Source organism: Pristiophorus japonicus, chromosome 10, assembly GCF_044704955.1.
Source record: "Pristiophorus japonicus isolate sPriJap1 chromosome 10, sPriJap1.hap1, whole genome shotgun sequence".
Classification (NCBI taxonomy): Eukaryota; Metazoa; Chordata; class Chondrichthyes; family Pristiophoridae; genus Pristiophorus; species Pristiophorus japonicus.
Window position 1 is genome coordinate 107,121,176 of NC_091986.1, and position 27,012 is coordinate 107,148,187.

Below are 27,012 nucleotides of genomic sequence, written 5' to 3' on the forward strand. Positions count from 1 at the left end.
ATTTTGCTTTTCCAAATGTCCTGCTACTGCTCCTTTAATAATGGACTCCAACATTTTCCCAACCACAGATATTAGACTAACTGGTCTATAGTTTCCTGCTTTTTGTCTGCCTCCTTTTTTAAATAGGGGCGTTACATTTGCAGTTTTCCAATCTGCTGGGACCTCCCCAGAATCCAGGGAATTTTGGTAAATTACAACCAATGCATCCACAATCCCTGCCGCTACTTCTCTTAAGATTTAGCTCAATTTTTTGGAGCTAAAGGTTTTTTTTGAGCTAAATAAATTTAAGCCGATTTTGCTAGTTTCGCCAATGGTATAAAGCCATCGTTAAAAAATAAGGGCCTTTTTTAAAACCGTTTTTGTGACATCACTCAGGGTCAAACCCAACGATAACGCTGTTTTTACGAATTTCCCAATAAGGATATTTTTTAAGGACAGTGCTAAATACCATTTTTCAAAAGTTTGACTTACTTAGTCGAGTCCGATCGAAGTCGGCGTTAACGGGGCCATCTTGGGAAATGGAGCTAAAAGTTAAAGCTTTTGGAGGGAACAAAACCTATATTTTATATAAAAACTACTTAAAAATGTTTACAGCATTTCCTACAAATGTATATCTAGCATTCTAGATAGTTGCTGCTCTTTATTAAGAGGGAGTAAATGGTACAACATGGAGCTAAAGAGAGACATGCTTGTAGAGTATTTAAATGCTGTTATTGTGTTTATGAATGCTGAGACAATATGAAGGGCCACTAAAGGGTGATTTTTTGAAAATCAATGTTTAGCGGATTGCAAATTCATCACCCAAGACCAGTAACAGGGGAAAATTGCAACTTTGAAATAAAACAGACACTGGAGCTTAGCTCTCGAGATCGAAAGCATATTTGTCAAACATTTAAATGCAACTCTTTTAGTGATCCCACGACATAGGTGGAAAGGATCTTAACTTCATTTTGAAATCCAACATTTTGTACCAGTCTGTGGTTAAAAAAAGATAGATTTGATACACTGAAAAAACATAAGAAAATCAGAGATCTTTAAACATGCCAGGGATTGTCACTTGTGCTTATGCAAAGACTGAACTATTCTGCATCCAATGAAATCTTCAAGGTTCAGCCTATATTCCCCAGATGCTATGTGTTGACATTTAGAGATGTGATGATTAATGAATAGTGCAGTCAGTTAATCATGGTCTGTATCTGATTATTAATTGATCCGTCGGTCAACCATTATAACTGCTGGCGCAAATTAATTCAAAATATATAACCAATATACAAAAGTCATTTAGAAATAGTAAAACACAATTGAAAGTTTCGGAAACTGTATGTGAACAGTTCAGTGGTGGCCGAAATCTCTGTCATCCATAATCAGGTCAGTGGGAATCCTTCCAACTCAGGGTTTTGTGAACAAATCCCTCGTTTAATTCAGGTTACTATAGCTGTTATTAGTTTAAGGAGCTGGGGCGAAATGCAAACAGAAAATGCAATTTAAGAATATGTTAAGATTGCTAAGAGCCCCGTCTTTTTGTAAACAAACTCTGAGTTGTAAATGTGCCTCGCGTTTCATTGAACGTTACCCCTGGAAACACAAATGCTTCGAGTGTTGGGCATGCGCAGAACGGGCGTTATTTTTAAGGCGAAAAAATTTAGCTCCATCCTTAAAAACGTCCTTTAAGGCTATGCCAAAATTTTTTTAACTTTTGGTGAAACTTAGGCCTTATTTTTTTGGCGATATTCCGGTCTAAAAAAACGGCTGTTAATTGGAAACAACAGCAAAAAACTGAGTTATTTTTCAACATGTAAAGTCTGGCCCATTGAATTTTATTTTGAACAGAGGCATTAACCAAATTATTTTAAAGGGATTAGCACCTTCATTAAATACTGAAGTAAGGAATTTGATACAAGCATGTTCATGGTTTGTACGATTCAATCAGAAACAATAGGTTCTAGTTTCAAGTGCCTTATCTAACCAAAATTTCTTTAAGCATTTCACAGAAAAATTCACCTTCGTTATTTAGGCAAAGGCGGTAAGAATTCAGCACCACCAATTCATAAACAATAATGATATGAATGGGATCTTTAACATCCATTGAAAGAGGCAAACAGGATCTCATTTCAATATTTCACCAGAATGATGCACCACTGATAATGCATCATTCCCAGATATTGTATTGGGAAGCATCAACCTAAATCATACAGAGAAGTCCTGGCATAGTTGAGCCCCAATAAATTTTGAACTAGAGATAAGAGTGCAGCCAAGTGTCATTTAGGTGTTGATTATCCTCCGCTATCAGATCGTGGCAGAAACCGGCCGGTGACCCCTACCACCATTTCAGTGCCCTGACTTCCTTCCCGCTCCTTCCCCTCACTTTTAGGGAACACAACTGTTTGCTCCATTCAGGTCTGCAACATAAAACGGTAGTGAGGGAAGGAGAGTCCAGGGGCTAGGTTTTCCAAATTTTTTGCATGCTTAATGCCCACTTAATCTCCATTTTACCGCTGAAATGACTTATAACGCCCATATAGCCACAAAATGGAAACTGACTGGCATTTTTCAGGAACTTATCGGCGAGCGTTACTTTCCCCATGTGCATAACACCGGGAAAAAATAATACCACCCGCCCACTTTTTTGGGGCGGAATCATCAGAATGGGCGAAATCAACACCCATAATATCGCCCAGCGTTACTTTCCGCATGGAATTAACGGCGAGATTCAATAATACCGCCCACCCAGTTTTTTTTGGCGTAAAGAGCAGATTTGCCGAAACTAGCGGCCATGTGGTCGTCCAGCGTCACTTTCACCACCTCGCACATATATCGCCCATAATATAGCACGCCCAAAAAAAGTGGAACTAACCGGAACTAATTACAGCATTATGGACGCCATTGTTCTACATCACATGTTGCATCCTTTAAAAGGCTGCTGTGCTTCAACCTTGGGGGAGATCGGATGTACTCTGCAGGTCATTGGAGTTGATGTGAATATCTGTACAAACATCTTGACCATACTGTGACCGATTGGAATTTAATAGGTGCCTTCATCGAACATAAGAACATAAGAATTAGGAACAGGAGTAGGCCATCTAGCCCCTCGAGCCTGCTCTGCCACTCAACAAGATCATGGCTGATCTGGCCGTGGACTCAGCTCCACTTACCCGCCCACTCCCCATAACCCTTAATTCCCTTATTGGTTAAAAATCTATCTATCTGTGATTTGAATACATTCAATGAGCTAGCCTCAACTGCTTCCTTGGGCAGAGAATTCCGCAGATTCACAGCCCTCTGGGAGAAGAAATTCCTTCTCAACTCGGTTTTAAATTGGCTCCCCCATATTTTGAGGCTGTGCCCCCTAGTTCTAGTCTCCCCAACCAGTAGAAACAACCTCTCTGCCTCTATCTTGTCTATCCCTTTCATTATTTTAAATGTTTCTATAAGATCACCCCTCATCCTTCTGAACTCCAATGAGTAAAGACCCAGTCTACTCAATCTATCATCATATGGTAACCCCCTCATCTCCGGAATCAGCCTAGTGAATCGTCTCTGTACCCCCTCCAAAGCTAGTATATCCTTCCTTAAGTAAGGTGACCAAAACTGCATGCAGTACTTCAGGTGCAGCCTCACCAATACCCTATACAGTTGCAGCAGGACCTCCCTGCTTTTGTACTCCATCCCTCTCGTAATGAAGGCCAACATTCCATTCGCCTTCCTGATTACCTGCTGCACCTGCAAACTAACTTTTTGGGATTCATGCACAAGGACCCCCAGGTCCCTCTGCACCGCAGCATGTTGTAATTTCTCCCCATTCAAATAATATTCCCTTTTACTGTTTTTTTTTCCCAAGGTGGATGACCTCACATTTTCTGACATTGTATTCCATCTGCCAAACCTTAGCCCATTCGCTTAACCTATCTAAATCTCTTTGCAGCCTCTCTGTGTCCTCTACACAACCCGCTTTCCCACTAATCTTTGTGTCATCTGCAAATTTTGTTACACTACACTCTGTCCCCTCTTCCAGGTCATCTATGTATATTGTAAACAGTTGTGGTCCCAGCACCGATCCCTGTGGCACACCACTAACCACCGATTTCCAACCCGACAGTCATTGTTTGTGACCAATCGGTGGAAAACAGAGAGCTATTGCAATGGGGCCTGTCCTTTCTCACCCTCTCTTGATGACCAATTACATGCTGCAGACTTGAGATAGGCGAAGATATGCTCCACAGCATTATGTGCTCAATTTAAGACATGCCAGACTAATGAGAGGACCAGACGTTACACCCCGTGCAAGTACAGGGACAAGCGGTCTTACCTCAACTTGCCCGACACCACTTGCCTTCGGGGACTTCCACAAAGAGGTTATCACTGAGGTATGCCAAATCATAAGGGGAGATCTGCAGCCTGCCAACACCATCAGTATTGCACTTTCCGTCGAGGTCAAAGTCACCGTGGCACTGTCATTCCACACGTCGGGTTCTTTTCAGGCCACAGCTGGCGACATCTGCGATCTGTCTCAGCATGCCACACATTGCTGCATTAGACAGGTCACTGAAGCCCTGTACGCATGCAGAAGGGACTTGATCTGCTTCCCTATGACCAGGGAGGCACAGAGTGAGAGGGCTCTAGGATTCTCCAGAATTGCAAACTTCCCCACGGTGCAGGGAGCAATAGACTGTACGCACATCGCGATATGGGCACCATTTCAGGAAGCAGAGGTTTTCAGGAACCACAAGGGATTCCAATCCCTGAATGTCCAACTAGTTGTCGACCAACAGTAAATTATAATGGCAGTGAATGCTAAATTTCCGGGCAGCATCCATGATGCTCACATCCTGCGTGAGAGCACTGTATCTGTCTTGTTTAACAATCAGCCACAAGTTCAATGCTGGATGCTACATGACAAAGAATATAAGAACATAAGAACATAAGAAATAGGAATAGGAGTAGGCCATATGGCCCTTTGAGCCTGCTCCGCCATTCAATAAGATTATGGCTGAACTGATCATGGACTCAGCTCCACTTCCCTGCCCGCTCCCCATAACCCATTATCCTCTTTATCGTTTAAGAAACTGTCCATTTCTGTCTTCTATGTATTCAATGTCCCAGTTTCCACAGCTCTCTGAGGCAGCGAAGTCCACAGATTTACAACCCTCTGAGAGAAGAAATTTCTCCTCATCTCTGTTTAAAATGGGCGGCCCCTTATTCTAAGATCATGCCCTCTAGTTCTAGTCTCACCCATCAGTGGAAACATCCTCTCTGCATTAAGCTTGTCAAGCCCCCTCATAATCTTATACGTTTCAATAAGATCACCTGAATTCCAATGAGTAGAGGCCCAACCTACTCAACCTTTCCTCATAAGTCAACCCCCTCATCCCCGGAATCAACCCAGTGAACCTTCTCTGAACTGCCTCCAAAGCAAGTATATCCTTTCGTAAATATGGAAACCAAAACTGCACGCAGTATTCCAGGTGTGGCCTCACCAATACCTTATATAGCTGTAGCAAGACTTCCCTGCTTTTATACTCCATCCCCTTTGCAATAAAGGCCAAGATACCATTAGCCTTCCTGATCACTTGCTATACCTGAATAAAATCCTTTTGTGTTTCATGCACAAGTACCCCCAGGTCCCGCTGTACTGCAGCACTTTGCAATCTTTCTCCATTTAAATAATAACTTGCTCTTTGGCTTTTTCTGCTAAAAGTGTATGATCTCACACTTTCCAACCTTATACTCCATCTGCCAAATTTTTGCCCATTCACTTAGCCTCTCTATGTGCTTTTGCAGATTTTTTGTGTCCTCCTCACACATTGATTTTCCTCCCATCTTTGCATCGTCAGCAAACTTGGCTATGTTACCCTCAGTCCCTTCTTCCAAGTCGTTAGTATAGATTGTAAATAGTTGGGGTCCCAGCACTGATCCCTGCTGCACCCCACTAGTTACTGGTTGCCAACCAGATGATGAACCATTTATCCCGACTCTCTGTTCTCTGTTAGTTAGCCAATCCTCTATCCATGTTAATATATTACCCCCAACCCCGTGAATTTTTATCTTGTGCAGTAACCTTTTATGTGGCATTTTGTCAAATGCCTTCTGGAAATCCAAATACACCACATCCACTGGTTCCCCTTTATCCACCCTGTTCATTACATCCTCAAAGAACTCCAGCAAATTTGTCAAACATGACTTTCCCTTCATAAATCCATGCTGACTCTGCCTGACCGAATTTTGCTTTTCCAAATGTCCTGTTACTGCTTCTTTAATAATGGACTCCAACATTTTCCCAACCACAGATGTTAGGCTAACTGGTCTATAGTTTCCTGCTTTTTGTCTGCCTCCTTTTTTTAAATAGGGGCGTTACATTTGCAGCTTTCCAATCTGCTGTAACCTCCCCAGAATCCAGGGAATGTTGGTAAATTACAACCAATACTGGCCTCGCCACCTGGCTGATGACCCCCCTTGCATGATACCCACACCGAAGCAATATCGTTGAAAAAACCATTGGAGCGCTTAAGCAGCGCTTTACATGCCTGGACCACTAAGGAGGCGAGCTCCAATACCACCTTGAGCAGGTAGCTCAATTCGTGGTGGTGTGCTCCATGCTGCATAACTTGGCTATCAGGAGGGGACAAGAATTGCCTGATGAGTCTGACAATCCACCTCACCAGAGAGGGGAAGAGGAGGATGAGGAGGTGCACGTTGACATCGGCCCAGACAATCAGGCTGACACTGAAACCATGCCCCCGCCCTCCTGTAGACCACATGAATGGGCCTGTGGTGGCATGATAGCTGCAAGAGTCTTACGCCAGGAGCTCATCAAGGAGCGCTTTGCCTGAAAGAACTTTGGTGTTATTTACAAGGCTGACACACTGCTGGGTGTGCAAGTCATACATCAATGGTGGGCATCACCTTGGTGACAGTTAAAGTTTAATTTGATTGAAGTTAAGTGTAATTCTGCCCTTTGATTTTAAGGAATCACCAGTGTGTAAAAGTGCAGCTATCTGAGCCAATGTGCAACAAGGTTTTGTTAAATAAAAAACATTTAAACCGAACAGTTGTCTGAAATCATCAGTATTTCTGTAAAAACCAACCATTCTTCCCCTCCCGCTTCTCCTCCCCACCTCTACCCCTTCCCCTCCTGACTCCAAGCCACCTGGCCGAGGAACTCTTCAGGCGATGCTTCATTGGGGGGGGTGGGTGATGACGGCCGAACCACTGCTTGGACGGATACGGGAGAGGACGGTCCCGAAGTGGGAACATGCTCCGAGCCAGAAGCAAGATGTTGCTCCTGGCTCTCATGTCTGGTTGGCAATGGGGGTGTGGCATCTTGGGATGCAGTGCCATGCTCCGGGATCACGGGAGCCCTCTGCCACCAGTGTTCCTGGCTACCAGCTCCAGGACCTCCACCATCCCTTTCATGTTATATCTTATTTGTTGGACAAAAACTCGGTGCCAACTATGTTCTTGGTGCTTAGTAGGCTTCTTGCTGCTAGTGAATCTCCCTCGTGCCTCCCACAACAGCCAAACAAGCACACACCACAGCCACACACGTCTTCAGTGTCTCTGAGCTACCTTTCTCTCTGTCTCCTCTTCTGCGCTTGTCATGATGACCCTTGACCTCCTGAATCGCGGGAATCAAGCGTTGCCATGCCGTTGCTAAGGACGGCGACACTTTACGGCAGAAGGCCAACGAGATTTAAAATGCCCAATTTCAAAAATGGAGACCAGATGCTTTGAGAATGGGCGCGAAGCCAGCGATCTGAAAACCCATTTTTACCACCCACGCCGGAAATAATGCCCATTTTTCGGCGATAAACACAAAAGTGTAAAATCTAGCCCCAAGTCCTGGCAAAATTTCCAGCGTCACTGTTACTTCTTGTGCTTGCCATGGGGAAGACAGCAGCGAGTCCCAGGAAGCAGCGTTAGTGGCCCTAAAGCAACGCCTCGGAGGGGTAGGGCCTTATTGTCTCCTTCCATTTTGTCCCCCCGACATACTTTTTGAAGGCCCCAGTCTCTGCTTCAAAGGTTTGGGACACGTCTACACTTTAAAAGCACTTTGTTGGATTTTCTGATGCTGCAGTGGTGTGCTCACTGCAGGACCACCAGAGTTTCCTCCTTTGCACTGGGAGGCAGAGGGCTCCTTCTTGACGTCAGGAATTCTGCAGGGATTCCTCCCACTGTGTGTACTTACTGAGCCCTGAACCATGAAAATGAGTTGGATATGGAACGATGACCAGAAGTGCCACCTTGCTGAAACTCTGCTCCAAAGATGAGAATTCTCCCCCATCCCCCTATTTACTTACATAACAAATTCATGGTTTCTGACATCAAATCGTGGAATAATTAAAACCAGACCTATATTTGTCTCTTGCCCTACTAATGGTCTCAGCAGTAATAAAAACTCACCTCCTGTTAGAATTGCCATTTAGTCAATTATCATGGCACAGATATGCTCCTCCAGCTCAACATTAGAACAGCAGGCTGCTGCTGGTCACGTTCCTTATCCCTACCCCGTGACTGACGAGCTGCCTCAGGGGTCACGAGTGTCGCCCGCATTAGGATACTATCCAAATGAAGTCAGCAGACCAATTTACCGTGGTCCTGCCGCTGGCTTCATTAGGTGCTGCACCAATGTCTAGGCAAAAGTGCCTTGAAAATGAGTTTGTGTGAGAAGAAAATAAACTCTTCAAATTTAAAAATAAGTATAATTTTTCAGTTTGTTATATCATAAAATTACCTACATAAATCAAAATTAAAGAAACAGACTAGCATTTGGAGATACGAGAAAAAAGTTGAAAGATTAGATTATATATTTAGTTTCATGTATTTGCATTTGATAATGGTATTTCACATTCCTCTACAAATTGAGTAAACCCCTTTCACTGTCCTTATGCTATCTTATTTTGAAATACATACGATGTATTTTTGCATACTTCAATTTCAGCCCAAAGGAAAATCTTTGTGGTTGTTGAACGTCAATTATCTCATCCCCAGGACATCGCTGCTGGAGTTCCTCAGGACAGTGGCCTAAGCCAAACCATCTTTAGCTGATTCATCAATGACCTTCCCTCCATCATAAGGTCAGAAATGGGGATGCTTGCTGATAATTGCGCAGTGTTCAGTTCCATTCACAACTCTCCAGATAATTAAGCAATCCATGCCGGCATGCAGCAAGGCCGAGACTACGTTCAGGCTTGGGCTGATAAGTGGAAGTAACATTTGCGCCACACCAGTCCCAGGCAATGACTATCTCCAACAAGAGAGATACTAACCACCACCCCTTGACATTCAACGGCATTATCATCGGCAAATCCCCCACCATCAACATCCTGGGGGTCACCATTTAGCATAAACTTAACTGGACCAGCCACATAAATATTGTGGCCACAAGAGCAGGTCAGAGGTTGGGTATTCTGTGGTGAGTATCTCACCTCCGGACTCCCCAAAGCTTTTGCACCATCTACAAGGCACAAGTGAGGAGTGTGATGGAATACTCTCCACTTGCCTGGATAAGTGCAGCTCGAACAACACTCAAGAAGCTCTACACCATCCAGGACACAGCGTCCCATTTTTTCGGCACCCTATTCACCACCCTCAACATTCACTTCCTCCACCAGCAGCGTACCATGGCTGCAGTGTGTAGCATCTACAAGATGCACTGCAGCAACTGGCCAAGGCTTCTTTGACAGTACCTCCGAAACCCGCGGCCTCTACAACCCAGAAGGACAAGGGCAGCAGGGGCATGGGAACTCCATCACCTGCAAATTCCCATCCAAGTTACAAGCCATCCTGACTTGGAAATCGTTGTCAAAATCCTGAAACTTCCTCCCTAACAGCAGTGTGGGATATCTTCATCAGCATCATCATAGGCAGTCCCTCGAATCAAGGATAACCTGCTTTCACGTCAAAAAGTTCACAGGTGTTTCAATGAAGGACCTAAAATTCCAGGTCCTGAACTAAGTCTTGAAGGGTGGAAAATGCCTGTGCGTGGATTTTTTAACATGTGGTGGCCGTTGCACACCGGCCACCACACGGGCTTGACAGAGCTAGGTCTTGGACCAGTGGCAAGGATTAACCAAGATGAATGGAAACCAGCTCTGCTGCACGGACCTAGTGCGCACACATATCGCAGTGTGGGCTGGTCTGTGCTGCCCCTGGGCCCTCACCCCTTCTGGCCCCGATCATGTCCCTCTACAATCTTTTGCTGCTCCTTCGCCCCGACCTCGCCGCTCCTGCTGTACCTCCCACGCTCCAATCACCGACTTGGATCTTGGTGACGTCCCTCTTCACTGCCGTTGCTTTCCTGCTCCAGCACGTGCTGCTCCCTGGAGTGGTCCTTCCACTCCCCGGCCTGCTCCGATGGTGCTCGCAGGCCAGGGTCCACTCAGTCTGCTGGGCCAGGCCGCCACGCTGCTCCTTCCACTCCCCGGCCTGCTCCGATGGTGCTTCAATTGGTACCTTCACCACACAGACTGAAGCGGTTCAAGGCACCGCTTTCTCAAGGGCAATTAGGGATGGGCAATAAATGCTGGCCTCGCCAGCAATGCCCACATCCTAGGAAAATATATATATATATTTTAAAAATCTTCATTAGTCAAATCCACCTAAATTATTTCAAGTCGAATATTTCTGCAGGGGACCTCAGCATGCTCAGTGGTTTGTTTATGTTCTTCCCATCAGGAAAGTCACACAAATCTACAAGTTAAATACACAAAGGCATCAATGGAATAGCACTTTGCAGCAATCATGAGCATCAACTCTGTTTGCAGTTTCCTTCTCGGTCGCCCAGGGATGCAGTGGCCAATTGCAAAATGCCCATTTTCACCCCAGCTAAGATTAGATAATGGAACACAAACTTAGTGTTGAACCTGAAATTGCCATTGATCTATAAGGCTCAATATCACACCACATAATGGGTTTACCTAGTAAGACATCAGAGGAAATCAATTTGGAAATACTTTAATAGAAGGTTCAAAAAAAGTCCTTTGATCAATCTTTTCTTACTTTTTCTCTATCAAGTCGCTCTTTGACCTTGATTAAGCCTGTGACTGGACTGATATTGAAGTCATTGTATGGGTCTCCATTCACAACGGAGAACCGAATCTGTGCATTGGTTTGACTGTCCCAATCTTCTGCCAGTACCTGTGCAACCAAATTCTCAGTTAATATCAAGCAATATAATAAAAAAATAGAACGTTTATCATGGTCAAACTTCCATCAAATATTATACAAAAATTTTAGACTCAAGACAAGCAATCAAACTAACAGTCCATCATGGACTGAAGTATTTCCTGCCAATATACTTATACACGGATATATTAACAATAAAAACTTCCGCTTATAGGGATAGATTTTGGCCGAGCCTGTTTTTCGGCGCACTTACCCGAGTTGTGCCGCTTAAGTAGGTCCGGAGAGGCTCCGGAAAGAAATGTTGCAACTTTAGCCGCTGTCTGGCCTCTTCACTGCAGTCGCGCAGCATGGCCAGTCGACTCGGGGGGTGGAGCCTGCGTTTTGCGCTGGAAAATGTGCCGGGATGTCGGCACATGCACAGTGGACATTAGTAATGTCCGCGCATGCGCAGTAGTGCAGCGCGTTGGCAACCGGCCATTACAGATCGGGCACTGTTCTGAAAACAATAGCCAGCTCCTCCCATGAGGAAGGTTACTGAGGCACAGCACTGAACAGAGACAGATAAAGGCTTTTAATAAGGAGAGGTCGGATGAAATGAGTTTTGTCTTTACCCAGTCATTCTTCTGCTGCCAAATGACATCAAGGTAAAATAAGCTTTTTATATTCCATTTAACTTTGTTAATCCTCATCAGGCAGTTCTTTTTTCTGACACTACATGCCCAAAATGTAGAAGTTTTGTTCCCTTTCCCAGCACCAAGCAGTAAATAAGGTGGATTTTAATGATAACATTTTGAAGCTTGATACTGCTCCGATACCGGCCAGTTCAATCGCTTCACCCCTAGCTCAGGCCGAGTGGCCTCCCTGTTCGTTCTCTCACCCCTAGCTCAGGCCGAGTGTTGCTCCGTTGATGGCAGGCCCAGGATTAAATGGCAATTAGTCTATCTGGGATTGAACACTACTTTATTTCTGCTTGGTGGGGCCCACATGCAAGCCCGAATGGCGGCATATCTGGCAAAACTTTGGGAAGCCCAGGAATGTCCCCAAACTGAAGTTGGGTACTTGCACCCCCTTGTGTGTTGGAATTTATCATGGTTGCTTCCAGAGGATGGAAACTGGCAGAGATGGATTATGTCCCGACTTCTAGTCACTATGGCCCCAAGTTTCGGCCCGCGCCGAAAACGGCGCACCTCCGAGCTGGATGCCTGTTCTTCGCACCTAAAAGTGCGCCAGAAAAAAACTTCGATATTCTCCGGCTCCTCGGAGCTCGATCTCAGCTTGGCGTGGCGCACTCTTCACAGCGGGGGGGCGGAGCCAAACACTCGTGCCGATTCTGTAAGTAGTGGGGGGCGGGTCCAATTGAAATGAGCCAACATGGTGCCGGCAGCCCTGCGCGTGCGCGTTGGAGCGTGCGCGCACACGCAGTGTCAAACAAACATTGGCACTTGGCCATTTTTAAAAGGACTCGGCTGCCGGCCAGCCACTGACGCCGCTCCTATCCCATGGCCGAATGGCCTCAACCCCCTTGAAAAGCTGCGTGCCTCCGGTGTTGATCCTTTGGCTGCCGTCGAGCCACTGACGCCGCTCCTATCCCATGGCCGAATGGCCTCAACCCCCTTGAAAAGCTGCGTGCCTCCGGTGTTGATCCTTCGGCTGCCGGCCAGCCACTAAGAGAATGAAGGCCTGCCTGCAGCACAGCAGCTCAGCTCGAAGGCTTCTCGCTGCCGCTGTTGGGGCTGCCGTTGAGACACTGACGCCACACCCCTGCCTGTCTCCAACATGAAAGGCCTGCCTGAAGCACTTTCACACAGGTAGGAACATGGTTTATTTAATCTTTTCTTTGCTTATAAATTTTTATTCAGGTTGGATTTATTTGTATAATATTTGTATAAGTATAACTAAGGATTGATTGTAGAATTTAATGACTTCCCTTGCCCCCCCGCCTCCCCCCCACCTCGTTCCCTACGCCTAATTTGTAACCTACGCCTGATTTTCTAAAGTGTAGACGAGGTTTTTTCGAGCGTACAAAAATCTTCACTTACTCCATTCTAAGTTAGTTTGGAGTAAGTTTTCACTGCCGAAACTTTGAAAACAGACGTAAGTGGCCGGACACGCTCCCTTTTGAAAAAAAAATTTTGTTCCAAAGTGAAACTGTTCTAACTGACTAGAACTGGAGCAAACTAAATGCCGAGAATTCGCATTTCTAAGATACTCCATTCTACACCAGTTGTTCCAAAAAATCAGGAGCAACTGAGGCCGAAACTTGGGCCCATAGACACCATGTCTGACTACTCAGGAAGGAATGCAAGATCTAGGCTAAATTTTATCAATGGAATTTAATCTTTTTCTCGCACAATTAAACTTTTCCATTACATCAGTGACTACATTCCAAAAGTACTTCATTGGCTGTAAAGCACTTTTAGATGTTCAGTGGTGGTGAGAGGTGCTATATAAATTCAAGTCTTTCTTTCTTTAGTAATTGCTCTATCTTTGTCGTGTCTGATAACAGCATTCCATTTTCCAGTATATTGTCTTTGCAATATTATATGTTACCTATCACTTTTGTAACTGTAGACAAGTATGATGTTCAAGAACCTTTCTTCACCATGTGGTTGAATTGCAGTGTAGAAAAAAAGCATTAATAAAAAGGCATACCATAACGACAGAATCTCCAATGGATGCATCTTCGCTGATAACTGCATTGTATATCTCTCTGCTGAATTCTGGTGCGTTATCATTGACATCTGTTACATTGACATTTACAGTCGTAACTGTGCTTAGTGAAGGAGAACCTCCATCTCTGGCTTCAACTGTAAGGTAGTAATCCTTACACATCTCATAGTTAAGAGACTTGATTACAGAAATAATTCCTGTGTTTAAAGAAAAGTTTTTAAAAATTATGTAAAGTAAGTCTAAATCCTAAGGCAGAAAATATAAATTACAAACAGATCATATCATATTGTAATCAAGAGGACAACCATAATAATTATTACTGGGACAATTTAAGGTAAAATCAATGGAACTGAAAATCAGATGGGATATAAAAGTGGCTGCTGATTTATTATCGCTCATGTGGCACTACTGTCAAAGATCAATTTCACCATCAATGGGTCTACAATTCTGGCACGGATCCTCACTCAGCTAGAAAATGGGGAATATTGTGAATCAGGTGTACTGACCTCTGAAACTGATTCCCTGATTCACACTACCATCAAGCATAGCTCTGTGCTGAGAAGTTGCCCCACTGAATCTATTCTTCTGTTTGCACTGACAAGTGTTCAAAAGCTAATGGGCATACTTCAACTTAGGAGTAAATAGGAAATTCAGTCGAATTATTTCACACTGAGGCAACAGGCTTATAGAGCATTATAAATTGGCTCCAAACAAATCTAGGTATGTTTCTAGAGAAAGAGGAGAACTGAGCATTATATCGAGAATTCAAAGTTGTGGTTAATTAAAATTGTGGTTATTGGACCAAATGGTCTTTATAATTATTTCCTAAATTTGAGCTTATTCACATGAAGGTAGGAGTCCAAAATTCTTAGCAATAGTGTAACAAGCCACTATATAGTTAACAATTGCTTCCAGAGCTTCATGAAGACCAATATTAACATTGCAATTCAGTTCTAATATATGGTATAATTTAGCACATTGCAATAAATGTACAAGTCAATGAAACATCAGCATATTTTATGCAGGATGCCTACATTTTTCAAATGTTTGGGGAGTGAATTTCCCTCAGTTATTGAATATGCTTAATAGCTTATCAAAATTGGTTGCCACTAAATCAATAAACACTTGTTGATTTTTTTTGAATGAATAGCTGGATATATCATTTTACCTTTTTGAGGATGAATTTTGAATTTGCCATGTTCATTACCAGACCTAATATTATAAGCAATTTCAGCATTTGCACCAATGTCCTTGCTGGCAGCATATACAGCCAGAATCTCAGTTCCCAGGGCTACATCTTCAGCTACTGTGGCTAGATAGTCTCGCCTCTCAAAAACAGGTGGATTATCATTGATGTCCAACACGATGATGGTGATTGTGGCAAAAGTTGAGAGTTTCCACGACACTCCTTGATCTGTGGCTTTGACAGTGAGATTGTATAATGCCTGCTGCTCCCTATCCAGTGCCTTTTCCAGACTGATAATTCCAGAATACTTATCGATGGAGAAAAAACCATCAGCAGAGTCAACAAGAGTATATTCCACATTTCTGTTTGGGCCTGTGAACAACAAAAAAAATGACTTTTTACCTGTTATTGTAGTTGTATTTCAATGACTGAAATTACAAGGTTGAAAATGCATTTTACATCTCGTCAGTAAATATAAACATCTGTGGTTTACATTTTCACAATAATAAAACATACTATTCATAAAAAAAGACTGTATAATTTCTTTTTCATATTTATTACAATATGTTTGAAATGGTTATTTTGAAATATGAATTACATAAAATAATTTCTAGATTATGGAAAATCAGAATTATTTATCCAATTATGTGCCTTATTCAGCATCCGCAGCTCTTGTATTTCAAGTTATATAGTTAAAGAATAATATCTAGGAGACAACATCATAGAATGAATACATTGATACTGACAGGAGATTACAGAACTAAAAATGAGATAGCCAGTGTCAAACATTATTTCTCAAACTTAATATTTTTGCTTGGAAATTACATGCATGTGGAATAAAATACCGAACATCTGTGTGAAGTAAGTACAGTAATTTAGACTGCAGACTAATATGTTGTGTCATTATGGGTTATATCATCCTATCTCTGCTAATTTTAGCAAAAACATAGACCAGCATAAATAATAGTGCAATACTGTTAGAAGGTGACAACAGACGATTTCTCTGTTTAATGCTGTTCTGATGATTCCTTCTATTCAATAATGGGTTCAAGGAAACTGCCAAAAAAATTAAAAAGCAGTCATTTGCTTACTAAAGGTCAATCAACCAAAGATAGTGTCAATCAGCTGAATGAAGAGCAAGATTTTTAAGCATAAGCACAACAGTAATAAAAGTGAACAGTACAGAAAAAAATCTTGCATATTATTTAGATATAGTGGCAGAAGTAGAGAATAAGTCCTTCCAGACACACAATAGGAGTCAGCAAATTTTCCATGCCTGTCCATGCAGATCTATTGTCACAAACTTGGATGAGGAGTAACTGCAAGCCATGGAATACTAAGGAGATTAATGATGCATAGTGGGCACTTGTAGTAGAGAAGCACTACAAGACAAGGGGCCCGAAACTCAGTACCGCTGGAAAGCTGGTGCTCCCCTCACCTTTTTTGTGGCCATTAGAGCTGAACTTTTTGAGTGGCTGGGCCACCCCATATTCAGCTCCAAAAGTGTACAAATAGGTTCCAGGCCATGGTTTGCAGCAAGTCCCTGAAGTGGGAAGGAGGTTGGAAAGATGGCTGGTGTAAGAGGTGCAAGGAGAGCCAACAGGTTCACTGATATGGAGCTGGAGGCACTGATGGACGGTGTGGAGGACAGAAGAATACTGTTTCCTGACGTGGGGAGACCCGGCAGACAGGCAGAACATTATGCATGGAGGGAGATTGCAGGGGAGGTGTCAACACCTCCATATATGTGAGGACGTACCCTCCCAGGAGGGTGCTGGCCAGTTTGCACCCGGCCTTTCCAGGGTGGCGATGGGTCGATGCCTCGATGCCTCCTAGCTCTGGGGCAACGGGGATCCTCCTCCTCCTCCTCCTCAGGTGGTACTGCTGGTTCGACCTCCAGTGGCTGCCCTCTCATAATGACCAGGTTGTGCAACAAGCAGCAGACCACGACGATTATGGAGACCCGTTGAGGAGAGTACTGCAAGGTGCCACCAAAGCGGTCCAGGCACCGGAATCTCTGTTTAAGGATGCCTATGCACTGCTCGATAATGCACCTGGTGGCACAATGAGCGACATTGTATGCATGCTCTGGTGCTGTCCTGAGGTTCCGCAGGGGATTGAGCAGCAAAGTAGACAGGGGATATTCCTTGTCCCCAAGCAGCCAAACGCAATCCTGATTCGGGCCGGTGAAAATGGCAGGCACATTGGTCTGGCGCAGAATGAACAAATCATGGTTGCTGCCTCCCTTGCCCGCTGCCTGTCTGGATGGTGCTGATGGTGACGCTTTCTTCTGCGTACCACCCTGCTTCTGACCAGGTGTGCCAGGTGTCACCCTCCCAACATTCCTCCCATCCTCAGGGTGAACCCTGCCAAGCACATCTCTGCAGCCCACAGGACTCCACTAAAGAGTCATACCTGAAAGTTGTACAAAAGTACAGGGGTATGTGCAAACCTCTGAGCAGCATTCAGCAGGTTTAATGGAGCCAAAACAATTAATAAAATTATATGAAAAGCTAAATACTGCGAACCATGGAAAATGAAATAAACACACTAATAAGTAATAAAACTATTTACCTACCAAAGGGCCCCAGCGGTGCTGTGTTTGAGCACCGCATCGAAAACCTCGCGGGGACACTGCCAGGAAAAGTCCTACCTTTTCCTCAGTGAATTTCGCTGTCCTGGTGGCTTTCCAGCAGCCCGCACGCTGCTTCCCTCTCCACTGGAAACTTACCTTTACAGCGGTTTCACCACGCCATTTCCAGCAAAAGTGAGCACTGCTTAAACCTCCCCTCTTCCGCCCCCCCAAGCTGAATATGGCTCGGGGACGGTGAATTTCAGGTCCAAGATGCATAAGGGTCTCATTAGTCGGTTCTTCATGAGTTTTGCAATTTATGACAATTAGTTTCTCTTTGATATATTTCGAGTTAAATCCTGCCATGACTGCTTCTTGGAGTTTAGGAGCCAAAATAGCCAAAGCAATGCCAAAAGCTTCAAGAGGTAGTCCTATTCTGTCTGTGTTGCTGATTTTGCTCAATGATAGAGTACAATGTTGGCAATCATTTGTCTAAACTAGCCATATTACAATTCACTGAAGACAAGCAACTGCTCAACACAGATCACAGGGCCAAAATTCAGGGTCTCAAGAGACCCATTAATGCCTGTTTGTGGCGGCCATTTCTAAAAATCGAATTGCCGCCGCTTTGGAGTCAACTGGCCGACCCGACCTAAATTCAGTTCAGGGATTTTTCGGCCTAGACCCCATCCCACCCAAGTGGTTGCACCGCCAATTTAACCTGTGGCTGCCATTCACACAGCAACCCCTATAACTGGTATGCCTTCATTATTGATGCCCTACGTTTCCTCAGCTAAATCCTTAGATAATAGTCACAAAGGGTCCTTATCAGTGCTAATGTTTAAGGAAGTGTGGGAAGTGCTGCGAGGCATCGTGGTCACTCTTTATCGTTAGGTTTACCTTGCAGACCCGTATGTTCTTGTTCTGTGAAGAGAGTGGATTGGAAATAAGGAAATGTATAAATCCGCATACTATATTGTCTTTATATGCACTAATATACACGTATGCACAATTGGAATATATGGATGCTTTGATGTAGCATATTGTGCAAATCATACATGCTTACTATACTAACTACTAGTTATCACTCCAAACTCTTCAGGCCCAACACCTCCAAGTGCCTACCCCTCAAAAAATCAACAATTCCCTCTTCAGAATCGCAGAGGTTCCCATTGGCAGGATCCACCTAAGATTCTGCAGCTCTCATCAGGTTCTCCAGGGCGTGGATCCTCAACTCACATACTCAGTTACGCATCCCCTGGCATTTGGAATCTGTGTCTTGTTGGGGGTCATCTAAGCACACCGAACTGATTTTGCCATTTCTCTATTGTGTAATCCACAAGGACAGTCATGGCTCAGTCTGTCAAACGAGCTTTATGAACTTGTCACTTTGTTACTTCACAAAAGTACTTCTTACAGTACAGCTAAATTGCCTCATTTGAGATGATTATGTGGTGCATTAACCACTTGAAAAGTGTTATAGGATTAGTACAGGTGCGTTGTAATTGTCTGATTTCTTTTGTTCTCGCCACAAAGGTATATTGGACAGGATTGCCAGTTTATAAATCGATTGACTCTGCTGTTTTATTTGCAGTTTATAATTGGCTAGTTAAAGAATCACTGAGCAAAGTGGAAAATTGGCCGAAAATAATTATGATTGCCATTGTAACTCCGCACAGAAAATTGATTTCCGTTTAACCTTACATTACCGTGTATAAATCCATCTGCAATACAACATTATTTAGTATTCCAGATACTGGATTCATTTTGTGCAACACAGAAAAATATTTCCTCAATCATATCTCACTATAGATTAGAATGCTGTATAATGTTTGGTGCCACAATGGAACTGATTTAAACTAAACATTGAGTCTGAGAAAATGGATTCCAATTGCTTTGTTAACCCATTATATATTTTGTACGATTTAAGATGTGGAGATAATTTGCTTTAGTTCTGCTTTCATTCTCAGCTTCACATATACTGCACCCATTTTTAGTGTTTGGGGTCAGCAACATTGAGGTTTACATTATCACAATAAGATTGCACAGAGATCTGCCTCTTATTAAGCTCTAAATGTGCATGAGAAGACAGGGAATAAATATTGCCAGCTATACTTTCCACGGGTCAAGTACAAGAGTGAAACTATATGGAAGAAAGAGTTTCCTCACAGCTGTTAGCATATTCTGGTGTTTACATGTTTTTAAATGCTGTAGGGTTCTGGCAGGGGATTAATGACAGCTCTATTTCAACTTGAAAAATTATATAATGTTCAAATTATATTTTCATTCAATTAAAATACACATAAATATTAGGTAAATGATTAATATATATTTGGGATCGTATTTAATACATACTAATTCTATATTTTAGTAATACAGGATATAAATTCCTCCTGTGATGTTTATCTTGACCTACTCCAGCAAATAAAAAATCATTGTGGTTGTTTTATATCCATTTACAGATTTTACATCAAGAATGTTCACTTGGAAAGATTATGAAGACACAAAACTTGGCATAAAGCCAAAGTATGATGTGTACCAGACTCCAACTTTTCAACGTGTGAATATATTTTGAATACTTAGCTTTATGATTTATCACTGAAAGATGAAATTGTAATGTTTTTGAATATTAGCAGACTTCCTTTTTAAGCAAACAAAAAAGTGCACACATTTTCTACTTGAAATTAATTAATTTAATTCCTGTTCATTTTTTCAAATTAAAATTAAATATCTAGAATATGAAAAGGTGTAGAAAAGGAGGCTACGATTATTGACCTTTCCTGTTACAATTATCTCTCGTGGGAGACACATAATTGACCAGAGGTTAAATGACTGCATTGACAAACACAGACCAGAGACTGCTATAGTCATCATTTAATCACGTCTTCATCCTCCATTCCTGCATGCAACCTGATAAAGCACTACTCATAACCAAGGTAGAAAAACACTTTTCTATTAAGTTCAAGTAATTGTTGAAGACATTTGTGAATTTCTTCATTAATTAACATTTTTGGCAGTTAACAAAACGTGCAAGTTCCAAAAGACATCCAGTACTCAAAAGGGTTGAAACAAATGTTAAAAGTATTCAAACTGTTTATAACCACATGCATGGTATTATAAAGGTGGGTGGTTGAAGTTAAGTTAAATTTTACCATAAAGTTAAGTAGCCGTTAGCTTAATTTTAGCAATTTCTAACATAGGTAGGCAGTTGATAACAAAATTACAAGCTCCTTTGCAGGGTCATCCCATTAAGAATCCTGCAGTACCAAATGACAACTTTCCCTCTCCATTCTGTTGCATAAAGCAGCTCTTTTACAATTTCCAACTGCCAAACTCTCATTGTAACATTGTCTGTTTAAATTAATGCACATTTCTCTCCATTTAAATTGCCAAACATATTTCATTAGCGACACTACAGCAATGAGTAACAGCTGACCACCTGAAGCAGCAGGCTTCCAGAGTAGTACGTGGGCAACAAGCAGTAAACAAACTGCTGAACACCCGATGACACCTTCCCAAATGGGGTTTGCACTTTTGAGCTATTACATCATCTTAACCCTTCCTCAAAAAAATCCACACTATTCTCAAAAAACAACCACACAAAAACTTAAGCAGATATATTTCATTGTGTGACTATTATAATCAATGTCAATGAAATTGGCTGCATTTTGCAATATTGTTTACTTTTGGTTATTAAAATGAAACATTTATGCTGCTTATTTATCCAGTGTTATCTGTGATATTTGGACACAATGTGCATGATGCATATTCCAAGAACCGCCTTGTTTACTTATGAGGTGGGAAAGGATGGCCATTTCTCTTGTGCATTACTGTATTAACTGAAGTCAACTTGGAACGGTACAAAACTTATTATACTGACAGGATTTCATTCTCAGCACACTGTAAAACAACCAGCTTCTCTCAGCTATATTTTATTGGAATCAAGCTAGAAGGCTTGCCAGATCAAATAATATTCAATAGACCTTGTGGAATATCTAACCACAGAAAGGCCAACAACTTCTACAAATAATAAAATAATAAAAAATCAGAAGTTAAACTAGAAATTACTTCATATTTTGGAAGCAGAGACCTAGAGGGTGCTTTTAACAACATGCCCAGTGAAAATGGGGTGGCAGTTAAAATCACCTGCAAAAATTTAGCGCTCCATCCTCTACACTTTAACTGCACAGTTTTCTTAGGTGGCTGTGGAGCCAAGAGGGTGCCTCATGAATAGGTTCTATAATGTCATTTAGGACCCCAATGACTTTTTAATGCGAAAAGTTGGAAGTCTCGCCCAGCACCCAATCTACTGAATAAAATTCCATGGGATTGGTTTCAGAGGCCGACAGAAAGCACTATTTAAAGGGGCGCTCAGACTTTAGGGATCTGTGTACTATTGTGCTTTTTGGATTTCAAATGGATTGTTGAGCTTGGAGATTGCTTGTTTCTGATGTCTGTTGCCTTATTCCTACGAATAAGCACTCAAGCTTATCATGTGTGCCATTTTTCTTCATTGTTTTGGATGGAGGAAGAGTTGGAGGAACCGAAGCAGCAACAGCAGCCTTGACAATTAGGAAGAGCCCGTTGGAAGGCAGCAGGTGAGGCGAGGAGCTATACGCAAAAGGCCTTACCCAGGGTCTATATGTCAAAGGAATTTCTTGGATATCTCTGAAGAGCAGTGCATGTGAAGGCTGTTTTTCTCTGGGCAGGCTGTCCCTGATCTCTGCAGACCCCTGAAATAAGATCCGCTGGGCCAGGTGGTCATGCTTTGTCTGTGACTATCGTAGTCACCACTGCCTTTAACTTCTTTGTCACAGGCTTCTTTCAGGGTGCTACAAGGGACTTCTCCTGCATCTCTCAGTTTGCAGTGCACAACTGCGTTAAGCAGGTCACCAATGTCCTATCTGCCAGGGCCATCCAATATATTACCTTTCATGGACCCCAACAGTCAACATGAGTGAACTGTGGAATTTTCACAAGTGGCTGGCTCCCCACACCAAAGCACTAGAAGACCAGACCATAGCTTTTGCCAAAAGCAAAGGCTTTCACTCCATTAATGTTCTTTACTTGAGGGAATACAAGCTAATCTATGCAACTGTCTCATAATTGAACCCTTTTAGTCCTGGTATCATTCTGGTGAATCTGCGTTCCACCAACATATCCTTCCTGAGGTGCATGCCCAGAATTGAACGCAGTAACCTAAATAAATGGGATTTAACCAGATCTTGATATAACGGCCGAGAAATCCCAGCCTCCCCGAATCCATACTGAATGTGTACAGACACAGGAAGGCATCACAAAAGCCAGTTTTCAGCGTACAATGCGGATGTCCTGAAAACTCTTGCGCCTGATAAAAGCAGACGCATAGTCTACTTTTACAGGTGTAAGAGTTTTAAAACATACAAAAACATAACAAAATAACATTTAAAAAACACATTTTATTGTTAAAAGCCCTGTCCACTACGGTAAGTTTATTTTAAAACCATAATTAAAAAAATTTTAAATTGGAAAAATATATATTTTTTTATAAGACATTAATAACTTTAATATAGATTAATCTCATGTATGTAGTGTATTTTTTTATTAGTGTTTTGGTGTTTGGGGGCTGTTTCTCAATCATAATAATGGGAACCCCTACTTACAGAGTTCGCATTATTATGAATGAGAAAATACTGTGCCTTGATTGGCTGCCCAGAGCCATGTGACTGCAGCTCCAACTTACGTCCGTTCAGACGTGCCCGCGCTGCGAGGTGCAGTGAGAGGAGCCCTCAGGATCTTCTGGGCGCAGCAGAAACAGGTAAGTGCGCATCATTTTTCCTCAAAGTCAGTCGTTCGCCCGTGGGAAGACCTCGACCGGGATTTCTAGGCCAACTTTAACATAACTTCCCCCCTTTTGTATTTTAGATATAGCCAACATTCCACGAGCTAGTTTAATTATATTTTGTACCTGTCCACTAGTTTTTAGTGATCAATGTACATGGACCCCTAAGTCTCCCTGCTCCTCCCCAGTTCCTAGCTTTACACCATTTATAAAATACTAGTTTGGTCCCCTGAAGTCAAGTGTCTTTGCTCGAAAAAAATATAATCGTGTTAAGTCTACTAAATTTTATTTTAAATGAAGCTTGTTCAAGCTAAAGAAATATTTGTTGAAGATTCCTAGTTTTATCAAGAGCTTTAAATAGACAATAAAATGTTCATGTACGCTTTGTATCCTATGTGTAGAACACATCTATGTTAAGAAATATAGTTTGAAATCAATTAAAACATATGAACATAAGAAATAGGAACAGGAGTAGGCCCCTCGAGCTGCTCCGCCATTCAATAAGATCATGGCTGATCTGATCTTGGCTTCAACTTTACTTTCCTGCTCGCTCCCCATAACCTTTGACTCCCCTATCGTTCAAAAATCTGTCGATCTCCCCTATAAATATATTCAATGACCCAGTCTCTAGAGCTCTCTGGTGTAGAGAATTCCAAGGATTCACGACCCTCTGAGAGAAGAAATTCCTCCTAGTCTCCGTTTTAAATGGGCAACCCCTTATTCTTAAACTATGCCCCCATGAGGGGAAACATCCTCTCTGTATCTACCCTGTCAAACCCTCTCAGAATCTTATTTGTTTCAATAAGATCACCTCTCATTCTTCTAAACTCCAATGAGTATAGGCCTAACCTGCTCAATGTTTCTTCATAAGACAACCTCTTCATCTCAGGAATCAATCTAGTGAACCTATTCTGAACTGCCTCCAATGCAAGTATATTCCTCCTTAAATAAGGAGACCAAAACTGTACTTAGCACTCCAGGTATGGTGTCAACAATGCCCAAAACAAGCGCTCTACTCGGAGCACCGACACAGCAAGCGAGCCCCAGGTAGGCAAAGGAAACGCTTCAAGGACACCCTCAAAGCCTCCTTGAAAAAGTGCAACATCCCCACCGACACCTGGGAATCCCTGGCCCAAGACCGCACAAAAGTGGAGGAAAAGCATCTGGGAAGACACTGAACACCTCAAGTCTCTACACTGAGAGCAAGCTGAAGCCAAGCATAAACAGTGGAAGGAGCGCATGGCAAACCAAGCACCCCACCCATCCGTTCCTTCAGCCACCGTCTGCCCCACCTGTGACAGAGACTGTAGGTCCCGAATAGGACTCATCAGCCAGAAGAGAACTCATTTTTAGTGTGGAAGCAAGTTATCCTCGACTCCGAGGGACTGCCTAAGAGGAGACAGAGAGACAGTTGTAGTAAGACATCCCTATTTTTATACTCCATCCCCTTTGCAATAAAGGCCAACATTCTATTTGTCTTCCTAATTAGTTGCTGTATTTGCATGCTAACTTTTGTGTTTCATGTACAAGGACCCCCAGATCCCTCTGTACTGCAGCACTTTGCAATTTTTCTCCATTTAAATTATAATTTGCTTTTCTATTTTTTCTACCAAAGTGGATAACCTCACACTGTCCCACATTATACTCCCTCTGCCAAATTTTTGCCCACTCACTTCACCTATATATATCCCATTGCAGATTCTATGTGTCCTCCTCACAACTTGCTTTCCCACCTACCTTTGTATCATCAGCACATTTGGCTGCAGTGCACTCGGTCCCTTCATCCAAGTCATTAATATAGATTGTAAACAGTTGAGGCACCAGCACTGATCCCTATGGCACCCCACTACTTAAAGTTTTCCAACCTGAAAATGACCTCTGTTTTCTATTAGTTAGCCAATCCTCAATCCATGCAAATATATTATCCCCAACTGTGTGAGCTCTTGTCTAGTGCAGTAACCTTTTATGTGGCACCTTATCAAATGCCTTCTGGAAATCCAAATACATTACATCTATTGGTTCTCCTTTACCCACCTTGCTCATTACATCTTCAAAGAATTCAAACGTAATTTCCCTTTCAGAAAACCATGCTGACTTTGCTTAATTGTATTATGATTTTCTAAATATCCTGCTATGACTTCCTTAATAATGGACTCCAGCATTTTCCCAATGACAGATGTTAGGCTAACCGGACTATAGTTTGCTGCTTTCTGTCTCCCTCCCTTCTTGAATAGGGCATTACATTTCCAGTTTTCCAGTTTGCACGGACCTCTCCAGAATCCAGTGAATTTTGATAAGATTACAACCAATGCATCCACTAACTCAGCAGCTGTTTCTTTTATTAAGATGAAGAGTGACACAGTTAATTCAGAGACTAGGATCCTGAACTTAAAGAAAGGTAACTTCGATGGTATGAGACGTGAATTGGCTAGAATAGACTGGCGAATGATACTTAAAGGGTTGACAGTGGATAGGCAATGGCAGACATAGAAACATAGAAAATAGGTGCAGGAGTAGGACATTCGGCATTTCGAGCCTGTAGAAAAGTAAAAGTGGAGGGCAGAGAAACCCAAGGCAAAAATCAAAAAGGGCCACATTGCAGCAAAATTCTAAAAGTGTGTTAAAAAGACAAGCCTGAAGGATCTGTGCATCAATGCGAGGAGTATTCGTAATAAGGTGGACGAATTAACTGCACATGCAGCAATTAATGAATATGATATCATTGGCATCACGGAGACATGGCTCCAGATTGACCAAGGCTGGGAACTCAACATCCAGGGGTATTCAATGTTTAGGAAGGATAAACAGAAAGGAAAAGGTGGTGGGGTAGCGTTTATGGTTAAAGAGGAAATTAACACAATAGTAAGGAAGGACATTAGCTTGGATGATGTGGAATCTGTATGGGTAGAGCTGCGGAATACTAAAGGGCAGAAAACGCAAGTGGGAGTTGTGTACAGACCACCAAACAGTAGTAGTGAGGTTGGGGATGGCTTCAAACAAGAAATTAGGGATGCATGCAATAAAGGTACGGCAGTTATAATGGGCAACTTTAATCTACATATAGATTGGGCTAACCAAAGTGGTAGCAATACGATGGAGGAGGATTCCTTGAGTGTATTAGGGATGTTTTTCTGAACCAATATGTTGAGGAACCAACTAGATGGCTGGCCATCCTAGACTGGGTGATGTGTAATGAGAAAGGACTAATTAGCAATCTTGTTGTGCAAGGCCCCTTGGGGAAGAGTGACCATAATATGGTAGAATTTCTTATTAAGATGGAGAGTGACACAGTTAATTCAGAGACTAGAGTCCTGAACTTAAGGAAAAGTAACTTCGATGGTATGAGACGTGAGTTGGCTAGAATAGACTGGCGAATGATACTTAAAGGGTTGACAGTGGATAGGCAATGGCAGACATAGAAACATAGAAAATAGGTGCAGGAGTAGGACATTCGGCATTTCGAGCCTGTACTGCCATTCAATAAGATCATGGCTGATCACTCCCTCAATACCCCTTTCCTGCTTTCGCTCTATACCCCTTGATCCCCTTAGCCGTAAGGGCCATATCTAACTCCCTCTTGAATATATCCAATGAACTGGCATCAACAACTCGCTGCGGCAGGGAATTCCACAGGTTCACAAC

General features: G+C 42.6%; 1 protein-coding gene across 3 annotated transcripts in view; it reads right to left on the minus strand.

Annotated features, from left to right (window-relative positions):
- The window catches only part of LOC139275058 (protocadherin Fat 3-like), a 941,319-nt gene that overhangs the window by 109,698 nt on the left and 804,609 nt on the right, over positions 1-27,012 (minus strand). For all 3 annotated transcript variants that reach the window (XM_070891994.1, XM_070891992.1, XM_070891993.1), the window contains exons 14-16: positions 14,960-15,349; positions 13,774-13,988; positions 10,996-11,133 (exon numbers count right to left, since the gene is read on the minus strand). In XM_070891994.1, the coding sequence (XP_070748095.1) occupies positions 10,996-11,133; positions 13,774-13,988; positions 14,960-15,349 (743 nt within the window). The remainder of the gene's footprint in view (positions 1-10,995; positions 11,134-13,773; positions 13,989-14,959; positions 15,350-27,012) is intronic.